Source organism: Acomys minous (genome assembly GCF_964271855.1).
Source record: "Acomys minous genome assembly, chromosome: 12".
In the NCBI taxonomy this organism is placed as follows: Eukaryota; Metazoa; Chordata; class Mammalia; order Rodentia; family Muridae; genus Acomys; species Acomys minous.
The window spans coordinates 99,039,262-99,051,797 of NC_140493.1; the positions used below are offsets into that span (position 1 = coordinate 99,039,262).

Here is a 12,536-nt window from a genome sequence, read left to right on the forward strand (position 1 = left end):
GGCTCAGAGGTTATGTGAATCCCACTGAGACCCAGAGACTCATGACTGAATGTGGACCTTCATCAGAAGGTATCTGCTAGTCAGAGACAGGTAGTGCTGGTTGTCTCGTCATGTGGGGGATACAAGGGCAAGCCCCGAGACTCAAGTGCTCACACCACATCCTTGGTGACTGCAAGCATGGCCACCTGTGGTTAGCCATTGCAGGAAATTTCCAACAGCAAAGCACAGAGTAAAGAAGAGTGGAACTTAATCTTTATTTACAGGACACTGTAGGGTACGAAATTCCACAGAGAAGTAAGAAACTCAAGAGGACAGCTTCATACAGTATGTACAGTTCACAACTGTTCAAGTATAGTTTCTTTGTTAAAAAGTGCTAAATAACAAACCACATTTAAAAAGAGTTCTTAGTAGAGAAACAGTAAGACAAATTTATGAGGAACACAGCACACAGAAACAACTTTGTGCCTCTAGACATTAGAAGTTAAAGGTGCCGGGAGCCCCATCCTGAACTTGAAAGGCAAAGCCTTCAGAGGTAGTTTCTGGAACAACGTTTTGATCTTCCTCTTCCTAGAAACAGTAAAACAAGATAGAACCATAAGCATGGTGCATTCTTAGCAGTACCCTGTCTCAAAGCCTAGCCCTGGTACAACAGAACTGGCTGCCAAAGCTTAGCTGATTCCTTAGTGCTGAGAGAAGGCTCTGGATGGGCTGAAGCACCCATCACTGTACAATAGGAGACCTTTCAGACAGAGAAAGGTTCTGGGGTTGGTCCTTCTCCATAAACTCATGTCTCAGAATTCCAGGTATCTATGGCTGTTCACATATCATCAAGCCAATACTATAGGAGCAAATACATACATACAGCAAGTCTTAGCTGTAGTGGTGCTTGCTCTCTGTGAGGGCATGGAGCAAACCATTCACAAAGGATCAGAATTTAACGGGCTTGAACATACCATCAACTTTTGTATATGTTCCAAGCTGTTAACATGGCCATTACTCACCTCCACTGAGAAGTACTTCTCAATTAAGCTTAGCGAGGCCTTGTATACAGACTCATTTTCATGGCTCTGTAGTGCTTCAATTTTGTCCAAGCCTCCACATTCTTCAATCATTATACTGAGTTTTTCTGTCTCACCTAGTTTCTCAGCAGCCTTGAAACAAACACAATTCAAGTTTACTACCTTTACTCTATAAAGGTTAATATCAATCATATATAAATACGCTTCTTTTTTTTTTAATTTTTAACCTTTACATGTGCATTGGTGTAAGGGTGTCAGAATCCCTGGAACTGGAATTACAGACAGTTGTGAGCTGCCATGTGGGTGCTGGGAATTGGAAGAGCAGACAGTGCTCTTAACCACTGAGCCATCTCTCCAGTCCAAGTTTTTTGTTTCTTTTCCAATTATTTATACAGTATTCTGCCTGCATGTATGCCTTGAGGGCACCAGATCTCATTATAGATGGTAGTGAACCACCATGTGGTTGCTGGGAATTGAACTCAGGACCTTTGGAAGAACAAACAGTGCTTGTAAGCACAGAGTCTTTCTATGCGGCCCTGGCCTGCCTAGAATTTGCCATATGTATACCAGGCTGGTCTCAAGCTCAGGGATCTGACTCTGCCTCTCTTATACCACACTTGGCTATTTTTTTTCCTTTCCCAGAGACAGAGTTTCTCTGTGTAGCCCTAGCTTTCCTGGATCTCCCTCTGTAGACCAGGCTAGCCTCAAAACAGTGTTTTTTGAGACAAGGTTTCACAGCTTGGTAGGAACATTACAGCTCTGTGACACTGCCAACATCTGCTGTACACAAAGTTCACAGTAAAAAACCGCACAATGGAAATACAAAAACAATACTTTAGAAAGCAGCCAGGCATGAGGGTGCTCTCCTTTAATTCCAGCCAGGTTGATCTCTAGAAATAGTTTAGTAGTTAAGAGCACTTGCTCTTCTTGCAGAAGACCTGGGGTCAGCTCCCAGCACACACACTGCAGTTCACACCTCTAACCTCAGGGACTGAATGCCCTCTTCTGAACTCCTCAGGCACCAGGCATGCAGGCACATGGTGCACTTACATACATGTAGGCACAGCACTTATACTCAACAAGCTAAATAAATTATTTGTTTTGAAACAACTTAACATGGGCAAGAAACTTGGCTAACTGGAAACAGATTTACATGCATGGATAAAAACGCTAGTGTCTCTTAACTCCAGACTCAACTTTATTTTGTGAAAGGATCTCATTCTGTGGTCCAGACTGGCCTTCAATTCATGGCAGTCTTCTCCTATGTGCTAGGATTATAGTTATGAGCTACCAATACCAGCTTAGTTAACTCAACTTTAAGGTTCCAGAATCAGAAATATATTTGTAACACCAGTTACCATATAAAACTGACTGTCATAGAGAACATCTGGGGCAGAGGAGTAGGATCAAAAAAAGAACTTCCTAATTGGGAGTTCAAACCAGACTATGCTACTTGATATCCTGCCATTAAAGAAAATATTTGTTTTTCAATATATGGGGTCTCTGTACAGACCAGACTGGCCTCCCTACACTGGGATTTATAAAGAGCGAGGCTGCACCTTCTTACTCGGACCATCAGTAAGCAAACTTCCCTGGTCATCTTTCAGTACTTAAGAGTCAATGCCAACCCAGACTCAAGCCAACAAGGCCTTGCTAGGACTTACCTGGAAGATATTTGCAATGGCATCCAGAATAACCAGAATAATTTTGGTATCTTTCGCACTCAAGAGGTTCATCAAAGGTTCTATTATGCCACAATGAACAAGATACACAATCTGCTCAACAGTGCCACCACTGGTATAGTTGGTTACGGCCCACACAGCTTCCTTCTGTGTCTTGAAGTCAGCCTGACAAGAAGAAAATGGGTTTTAGTTCAGAAGTCCTAACAGTGAGACTCCAAAAGGTTCTGTTCTACAGACACCAACTCACTACCTACTGGTTCCACCCAGCACTGTGTGGTGCTGTCTGTTCCCTAACAAAGGGTCAGGGCACAGACACTGATGGCCTTTCAGACTCTTCAGTAGTTATTGTTGTTGGGTTTTGAGACAAGGTCTCTCTATGTAGTCCTGACTATCCTAACACTTGCAGCTTAGATCAGATTGGCCTTAAACCCAAAGATCCTCCTCTCTCTGCCTCCCAAGCTCAGGGATCATAGGTGTGCAGCCACGCCCAGACTCTTTTAAGATTCTTATCAAGCACAGGTTGCCATAAATGTAATCCGTCTCGGAACTGCTGAACTCTCCTTACCTTAGAGAGGACACCAACAAGAAACGGCACTAGACCATGATTCACAACTTGCTGTATCTGGTCCTGGCGTCCAGCTGTGATGTTTGACATTGTCCACGTGGCCTCCTTCTGAATGTTAGTTTTGGGGTTCGTTAGCAGGCTGGGGAAGACTGCAAGTGCTCCTGCATCTATCACAATCTGCGTCTGTTCATCTGTTCCAGTGACAATATTCCCTATGGCTCTTAGTGCAGGAGTCTAAAAAGAAAGAAAAACTGATGTTGATTAATTATAGATACTTTGTATTTTTTTTCTAGTACTGCTAAAAAAACTATCTACTCTAAAAGTTCTGTGACAGTCACAGGCAGTATCTCAATACTATCAACTGATTATGCTCCTGTACTCATTAATGAAAAGGCTAACACCTACCACAATTGGCAATTCAGTAGCTCCTAGAAGCTTCACAAGCTGTGGCACAACTCCTGTCTTCACAACCATCTCAATGCGCTCGTTCGGGCCGTCAGTCAGGTAGGAAATAGCCCAGCAGGAATCTGCTAATACTTCTGGATCGTTGTGATGCAGGAGACGAACTAAAGTAGGAAGAATCTGCTCAACAGCTTCTAAGGGGGGTGCGGGATTCTTGTTTCGACAAAGGTTTGAAAGGGTCCACGTAAGATTACGTAAGTAACCACACTGGGGGAAAGAAAAATTAGTTAAAAGCCTTGTCTTTGAAAAAACGGGGAAAATAAGAACCGAACACTAAGTGACGTTGCTTATGGTATTAACTTACTGCCAAGGATGACAGATCAGGAATTGCAAGAAGCACCACCAGCGGGTCAACTGCACCGTATTTGATAACTAAGTCTCGGAAAACTGAACCATCACCTGAAATAGAAAGCAAGATTAGCTGGGCATGGTTGTAAACACCTTTAATCCCTTTAATCTAAGGATCTATTTCTGTTGAGTTCCAATCTAAATAGTGAGACCCTGTCTCATAAAAATAAAAGAGCAGATTAACGAGCATACTTATCCTGAGTAATCAACATTCAGCTACTGAATGCACTATCAGACAGCCCTAGCGCAAATCCTTCTCCAGTAGCATTGTTAAATACCCCTTCCGCTCCTAATAAGGGCTTAAAGCAAGCGCAAACCTTGACACAAAAGTCACCAGGACTTTTAACACCGTCCCTCTTTAATCACATTGGACACATTCAGTCCAAAGAATTCTAAGTGCAAGTACCTGCAATGTTTCCAAGTGCCCACACAGCTTGCTCGCTGATGTGAGCATGGGGAGACGCCAAGAGAGAAATAAATGCTGGGATAGCTCCTCCGTCCACCACTGCCTTGGTCTGTTCAGATGTTCCAGAAGCAATGTTAGTGAGCGCCCAAGCAGACTCAAACTGAATGGGACTACAATCAGTTTTGCCCAAGAAGGACACAAATTTGGGGATCAAACCAGCTCTGATGATGTTGTCTATAGGAGGCTGTTTCTCCCTAGAAAGCAGTTTCCTAAAGGGTAAACAAAAAGACGTTGAAGTTGATTTCTTACATGCCTTGAAAGGTGTCTAAAAATCTGAACAAAGTAATTGATACATGCATAATATCAATATAGGAAGGCTGAGGCAAAAGGAACGTGAACTTAAGGTCAACCTTGGCTACATGAGATCCTGTTTAAAGGGACGGTGAGATGGTTTAACAGGTAAAAACTGCTTGCCACCAAGCCCGACACCCTCAATTCAATGCCCAGGACTCACATGGTAAAGACAACTCCTGCAAGTAGTCCTCTGATTTCCACAATAAACAAACAAATAAATAAACTTAAAGTAAAAATTGATGAAACCAGGACTGTATAAGCTTTACTTTACTCATCCTGTCTGTTTCACCACACCTCCCACCCCATCTCAAATGGCTACTTTCTTAGGTTACACATGCCAAAGCCTGCAGACCTACCGAGCAGCTTGTGTAGCTTGGAGCTGGCTTTCCAAATTGTTGCTGTTTATGCCTTTAACAATGTCCTCAACAGACCAATTTACAGTGCCCTAAAAGAAATGCAGTATTTTGCAAATTATTATTTTTTACTAAATACCGAGTTCTGTTCCTGATTTCCCTCATTAATAAATTATGACCTGAGCTGGTGTAGTGGTGCACGCCTGTAACCCCAGCACTCAGGGAGACAGAGGCAGAAGGATGTCTGAGTTGGAAGCCAGCCTGGTCTACAAAGTGAACTCAAATATACTTTTTTTTGCTTCCTCTCTTTCTCAGATATACTTTCAACAAAGATACATGGCACTACAGTCAATGTCTTAGATCATGTATGTCTGTTTTTGACACAGGATCCCTCCGCGTAGGCTTGGCTGTCCTGGAACTCGTTATGTAGACCAGGATGGCCTAGAACTCAGAGATCTACTATCTCTACCTGCAAAGTACTGGTGTATGGTGCGATAATAGGCAGTGGTGGCGCACGCCTTTAATCCCAGCCCTTGGGAGGCAGAGGCAGGCAGATCGTGAGTTCAAGGCCAGCCTGGTCTACAAAGCTAGTCCACGACAGTCAAGGTCACACAGAGAAACCCTGTCTTGAAAAAAACATAACAAAACAAAACGTGTATGGTGAGCTGGGCATGGTAGCACACATCTATAATCTGAGTTGAAGGCCAGCCACGGCTGCACAAAGAAATCCTGTCTTGAAAAACCAAAAGAAGGCTGTATCCTACCACTCCTGGCCTCATTTCTTGGATTTTTATTTAAGATTTTCATCTATAAATCCCCATAATAGTTAACTTTTATGTTTTGAATCATTGCAGAAAGGCTTGCAGTGCTCAAACAAGTATAAGCTATTATTGTTGCTCTTGGCTGCCCACCAAAACTTTATGCTAAGACTCGAACACTGAAGACACCATACATTTTGGCTACAGGACATGAGAGTGAAAAAAAAAATCAAGTTCATCCTGCCTAGCATGGGGTACCCACTGGTTCAATAGTGACACCAATACTATGGAGGTAACCAACTGCTCTCTGGTTGTATTTAAAACCTGCTCCACAGCCAGGCGTGGTAGTGCATGCCTTTAATCCCAGCTCTAGGAGGCAGGGGCAGGTATATCACTGTGAGTTTGAGGCCAGCCTGGTCTACAAAGCAAGTCTAGGACAGCTAAAGCTACATAGAGAAACCCTGTCTCAGAAACAAAACAAAACCCACAAAAAAAAAAAAAAAAAAAAAAAAAAAAACCTGCCCACAAAGGGAGATCTTTTCCTGAAAAGTCTGGCAAGGAATCCCTGCTGAGAGGTCATAGGCCCTAGGGGAAAGGCTCATGACATCATGTCTGTGTAGCCTTAGCTACTCTGGACTCAGTGTGTGCACCTCACTGCCTCCCCAGTGCTAGAAATAAAGGGGTTCAGCTCTGTGCCTTATTCAGAGAAGCTTCTTTTGGCAATGGATGGTGGTTAATACAGAGACTCACAGATAGCTAAAGTGTTGAGAATTAGTGATGATATGCTAGCTGCTAGCTGTAAAAGGAACATCTGTAAAACACACACACACACACACACACACACACACACACACACACACACACCCTGTCTCAAAAAAACAAAAAAAAAAAACAACAACAAAAAAACAGGGAACTGAAATACCCATGGAAGATTAGGCATTTTACTACATCATCATGAAACGGGGAAGAGCGCATCAGGCACTGCTCCTTCCTGGGGGACTACTGCTGACAGTTAATGGAGTGGGGACTTGCATAGGGGTATAGCCACTGACAAGCCATCCATGCCCAGACAACAAGCTGCCGCCCACACTCTTGCAAGCAACCATAACTAAGCTCAGTGGGTCAAATATCAAACAGACATGAAGAAAGCAAGCATTGTTGGGAAGAAGAGTTTCAGCAGAACAAGATAGGGTGAGACCAGGAAACAGGGTGAAAAGGACTCATGATGCAAGCATATAAACATTCAAATAATACTAATAACAAATAAGATAATGTCTATGAGATTAAAGGCTAACAAGAAAATTTTAAGCAGCAAATTATAAGACAAAGAATGGTAAAGGAAGGTAAATGTAAAAAATATACTAGTAAGTGCCCAGTATTGCCTTCCTCCTGTACTGTGAATCAGAGACTAATCTGGACCATGTAATAATATCCTGCTCCACAGGACAGTACTGGTAAATCTAAGATAGGCCTCACTCATGGGAAGGCTATCATGAAGCAGTATTTCAAGCAGAGAGACCATGTCAACACACAGTACATTTTAAGAGATGTAGCATCATGCAGTTTTGTTGTAGTAAGTGTTAAGTATCTAAACTATATAACGCAAGACTATTTTGCTTCCTGGACTACAAAGCTATGGAGCATGTTATATTGTACGTCGCAGGCAATTCTCACACAGTGGGAAGTTTATATGTATCCAAATGTATAAGGCCGGACATGGTGGCGCACGCCTTTAATCCCAGCACTCGGGAGGCAGAGGCAGGCAGATCGCTGTGAGTTCGAGGCCAGCCTGGTCTACAAAGCGAGTCTAGGACAGCCAAGGCTACACAGAGAAACCTTGTCTCAAAAAAAAAAAACAACCAAATGTATAAATGTAGAAAAAGTACAGTAAGTGATAGACTAATGAACTGGGTGTGGTGGCGCACGCCTTTAATCCCAGCACTCGGGAGGCAGAGGCAGATGGATCTCTGTGAGTTCGAGGCCAGCCTGGCCTACAAGACAAGTCCAGAACAGCCAAGGTTACACAGAGGAACCCTGTCTTAAGAGAGAGAGAAAAGAAAGAAAGAAAGAAAGAAAGAAAGAAAGAAAGAAAGAAAGAAAGAAAGAAAGAAAGGCAGGCGTGGAGGCACATACATCTTTAATCCCAGCTGTGAGTTCAAGGCCAGTCTGGGTTGTCTGTGTAACAGCCCTGGCTGTCCTGGACCTGCTTTATAGACCAGACTGGCCTCAAACTCAGAGATCTGCTTGCTTCTGCCTCCCAAGTGCTGGGATTAAAAGTGTGTACCACCACCACTGTGATTCTTAACAGTAGTAAAATTACAGTTATGAAGTAGTAATAAAAATAACTTTAAACATAAAGAACTGTATTAAAGGGCTGCAGCATTAGAAAGGCTGAGAACATCCAAGGACGCCAAGCACCCAAGGCCAAGGGAGGACTAACAGTGAGGTCCAGACAGAACAGGCTATATAGAATATATCACACCAGCCAGGGTTACAGCCAGGGTTATACAGCCAGACACTGTCTCAAACATTAAAAATAAAAAAGGAGCTAGAAAACTTCAAGTGGAACTAACATGTCAAAGTATTTAGCTAGTAGCCAGAAATACAGGGACGTCAGAAGAAAGGTCAGAAATAAATAAAAGAAAGCTATGTACTTAGTGTAGTCATGTGGTAGAGAGCTACCCTGGCCTTCATCTCCAGCACTGCCAAAAACCAAAACAAAACAAACAAAACAACCTGGTGCTAGAGAGATGGCTCAGTGGTTAGAGGACAGCAGGCTTCCAGAGGTTCACTTCTCAGCACCCACAAGGCAGCACACAGCTGGATTCCCAGCTCCAGGGGAACTAACACCCTCACCACACAGGCACACATGCAGGCAAGACACCAACACACATAAATTAGTCACTCAAAAACAGTAATAATAGCCAGGTGGTGGTGGCGGCAGCAGTAGCACATGCCTTGAATCCCACCACCTGGAAAGCAGAGGCCAGCCTGGTCTACAGAGTGAGCACCAGGACGGCCAGGGATACAGAGAGAAATCCTGTCTGGGGCATGGGGGGCAGGGGCAGTGCAGTAACAACAAACTGAGCTGGAAAGATGACCCCAGCAGGTAAAGGTATTTGTCACCCCAGTCTGGTCCACTACATTTGATCCCTAGAATCCTTTTCAAGAAAGGTAGAAGACAATCCACTCCTAAATTTGGCCTTTGACACAACACACTATGACATGTGTGCACCTACACGCTACATCATTCCTGTCACGAAAAAACAGACAAAAGAGAAAGAAGGAACTTCCCTAACTTCCAGGTTTCCATGAAGGCAAATGTATTTACTTACCTGATTGTTGCGGTTTTCCTGCAATGGAGAAGTAGCATCATCTGGAAATGAGCTGACGTTCCTCCTTTTCAGCATCTGGTCATCTTTCTTAGCTTTCCTCAGTTCCACATTAACTTCTATTCGGCGGCGCCGCATTTCCTGAAGAAAGGACAATATCTTGTTTGTTGTCTTTCACATCAGTTTTTACTGTCAGATGATTTCTCTTTAATCCTTCAAAGGCCAGCAAGAGATGGTTCATCCAATAAAGGCACCTGCCACCAAGTCTGAGGACTTCAATCCTTCAGAGTCACGTAGAGGAGGGAACCAATGTCTCTAAGTGTCCTCTCACCTCTGCATGTGTGCCAGGTAAACACAAGTTTTTATACACACGTACACACACAAAAAGTAAATAAATGCAATTTAAAGAGTTTTTAAAATACCTAAGATAGTGGGAGGTGTTGGCACATGCCTTTAATCCCAGCACTCGGGAGTCAGAGGCAGGTGGATTGCTGTGAGTTCGAGGCCAGCCTGGTCTACAAAGTGAGTCCAGGACAGCCAAGGATACACAGAGAAGCACTGTCTCGAAAACCCAAAACCAAAACTGAAACCAAAAACAACAACAAAAAAAACCCTCAAACAAACAAAAAGAAAATACCTAACACTAGCTGGGCATGGTGGTGCACACCTGTAATCCCAGCACTCGGGAGACAGAGGCAGGTGGATCACTGTGAGTTCGAGGCCAGCCTGGTCTACAAAGTGAGTCCAGGACAGCCAAGGCTACACAGAGAAACTCTGTCTCGAAAAACAACAAAAAACCAACCAATCAAACAGAAAACTAAGAGATAAAGTTCAGGAGCAGAAAAACCCACCTAAGCTGAGTGAGGTGGTGGGTTCAATCCACAGTACCTCAAAAAATGTGTTCTTTCATTTAGAGGTGTATACATAGGAAAGCAACAGAAGGCACTCACTGTGCTGTCTTTTCCCTTGTTCTTGAATCTGTTAAGCCGGGCAGCTGGTGAATTAGCATTCTCGTTGGTGGACATGGCTGCAGGAACACAGGGAAAGCTAGTAGACAAGAGAGATGGAAAAAAAAAAAAGACAAAAAGCACTTTTTAATAAAAACACGACATAAGCTGGGCATAGTAACATCATGCCTTTAATCATAGCACATGGGAGGCAGAGACAGGCCTGTGAGTTTAGGGCCGCCTGATCTGTAGAGAGTTCAGGTGAGCACTAGGTCTTTCTAGCTAGCCTTAGTTTTTTTGTTTGTTTGTTTTTTCGAGACAGGGTTTCTCTGTGTAGCCTTGGCTGTCCTGGACTCACTTTGTAGACCAGGCTGGCCTCGAACTCACAGTGATCCGCCTGCCTCTGCCTCCCGAGTGCTGGGATTTAAAGGGGTGTGCCACCACGCCCGGCTTCTAGCTAGCCTTTAATCACAGGACTTGGGAGGCAGATCTGAGAGGCCAGCCTGGTCTACAGAGTGAGTCCAGGACAACCATGGCTACTTAGAGCAACCCTGTCACAAAAATAAATCCCACAGGTTTCAGCACTGTGGCTATAGTATTGAGTAAGCCATAATGCCCTCTTAAAAAGCTCTGGCAACCAAACTGGCAATGAGAAACCAAGTTTTAGGGCAGGTTGTGGTGACCTACGACTTTAAGTCCCACGACTTTAATCGCAGCACTCAGGAGGCAGAGAGAGGCAGGTAGATTGCTGTGAGTTCCAGGCCAGCGTGGTCTACAAGGTAAGTCCAGGAAAGCCAAGGCTATACAGAGAAACCCTGGGGGGGGGGGGGGGCAGGGGAGAGAAAGAAACCTATTTTTAAACAAACATAAATTTTCCACTAGCCACACTTTTAAAAGGCTAAAAAGAAACCAATGGAATTTAAGACTTTTACACAATATAGCTAAAATATTACCATTTCAGGATGTCATCAATATAGAAAAATTGAGATGTTTTACTCAATACACCTTCAAAATCCTATGTGTAGTTTAAGCACCCAGAGCAACATCTCAAGTTAGATTAGCGGCTTTTCACTCATGGCCTTAAACCGGGATTAGACGGGGCGCTTCTTTCTAGACTCAGTTAATAAAACACCGAATAGGAGAACCCGGGCTGCCATATACGTCCTTAAGGCAATAAATGCACCTATGGTTTTGTGTTGTTGGTTGATGGCCGAAAGGAATACATACTAGCAACTTCTAACATGTTACATTAAAAAAAAAAAAAAGTGGTTCGTTACATTACAGAAGCCTCCACAACCATCCACCGCCGTCACCGGTGACATTTAGCCCTGAATCTTCAGCACCCTGCACAGACTTCCAGCGAATGCATCCAATTAGGATGACATCAGCTGTGGTCAGTGGTGCCCGATGTACCTCAGGTGTGATCGCCACGGGGCGAAAGGAAATCACAAATCCCCTGGCAATCTGCTAGCGTTAGCTGCTTCGCGTTCGGCCTCGACACTGACGCAGGTGACCCGGGTCAAGTGTTTTAACTGCCACCTCCATCTCCGGCCCCAAGCCCGGCGCTCTCCCTAGGCAGAAGCGGCGGGGGTGGGGGATGGACAGCGGCTTCGCCCGTCCGCTGCCGCCCTCCGGTCCCCTGCGCCGGACCCTCCGGTCCACGCCGCACCACACCCCGGACCTTCTTCGCAGCCAGCCCTGACCGCAGCCGGACGAAACCCTGCCGCTGGGTCAACCAACCCGCCCCCCGAGGCCTCGTCTGAGCATGGAGGCCCAGCTCACGGCCGGGCGCGGCCTGCTCCCGCCCTCCGCCGCGCAGCCCTCGGGCCGGCCGTTACCACCCAGGGCCGGCCTCGGCTCCCACCTGCACAGCGGGCTCAAGCGTCCACGGAAGGCGGTGCGGGGCTCTCAGGCTAGCGGGTCAGCGGCCCTCGAAACGTCCAGTGCGACTCAGCCCTCAGACTTTGTGCCTCGTGCTGCCGGCCGGCGCGATTTAAATTTCCCGGTGACGCCGCCTCCTGATTGGCTGGTTTGAGCCTAAGCTGTGCGTTCATTGGCAGATTTGAAAAACACGTTAGGCGGAGGGGGGGTGTGTGGGACGCGGACACAGGGCCGTGGGAGGTGGAGGGGGGCAGGTTGGGGGAGGGGGTTGGTTGGGAGGGTAGCATCGCGAGATGAGGGCGCGGCCGGGCAATCCCAGAGTGCTTTGCAGAAGGGTGACGCTAGAGCTCCGCACACATTGCTAAGGGTTGGGTGTTGCCTCTTTCTATACGGAATGCTTGGTAATACTGTTTGCTTTCTCTGAGCCTC

General features: G+C 45.3%; 1 protein-coding gene across 1 annotated transcript; it reads right to left on the bottom strand.

The window, feature by feature from the left end:
• Window positions 1–230: 230 nt before the first annotated feature.
• KPNA2 (karyopherin subunit alpha 2) lies at window positions 231–12,259 on the bottom strand. The gene is made up of 11 exons (XM_084749224.1): window positions 12,091–12,259; window positions 10,230–10,326; window positions 9,283–9,420; window positions 5,193–5,281; window positions 4,483–4,751; window positions 4,033–4,127; window positions 3,672–3,935; window positions 3,267–3,500; window positions 2,684–2,866; window positions 1,002–1,151; window positions 231–567 (listed from the first exon to the last, which is right to left on the bottom strand). Exons 2-11 carry the CDS (start codon window positions 10,302–10,304, stop codon window positions 475–477), a joined length of 1,590 nt encoding a protein of 529 aa, XP_084605350.1. The 5' UTR covers window positions 10,305–10,326; window positions 12,091–12,259; the 3' UTR covers window positions 231–474.
• Between the last annotated feature and the right edge of the window lie 277 nt (window positions 12,260–12,536).

Coding starts and splice junctions, on each gene's coding strand:
- KPNA2 (XM_084749224.1), bottom strand. CDS start 10,304: ATGTCCACCAACGAGAATGCTAATTCACCAGCTGCCCGGCTTAACAGA. Junction 3,936..4,032: donor CTGATCTGTCATCCTTGGCA/GTAAGTTAATAC, acceptor TCTTTCCCCCAG/TGTGGTTACTTACGTAATCT. Junction 2,867..3,266: donor TTGTTGGTGTCCTCTCTAAG/GTAAGGAGAGTT, acceptor TCTTCTTGTCAG/GCTGACTTCAAGACACAGAA.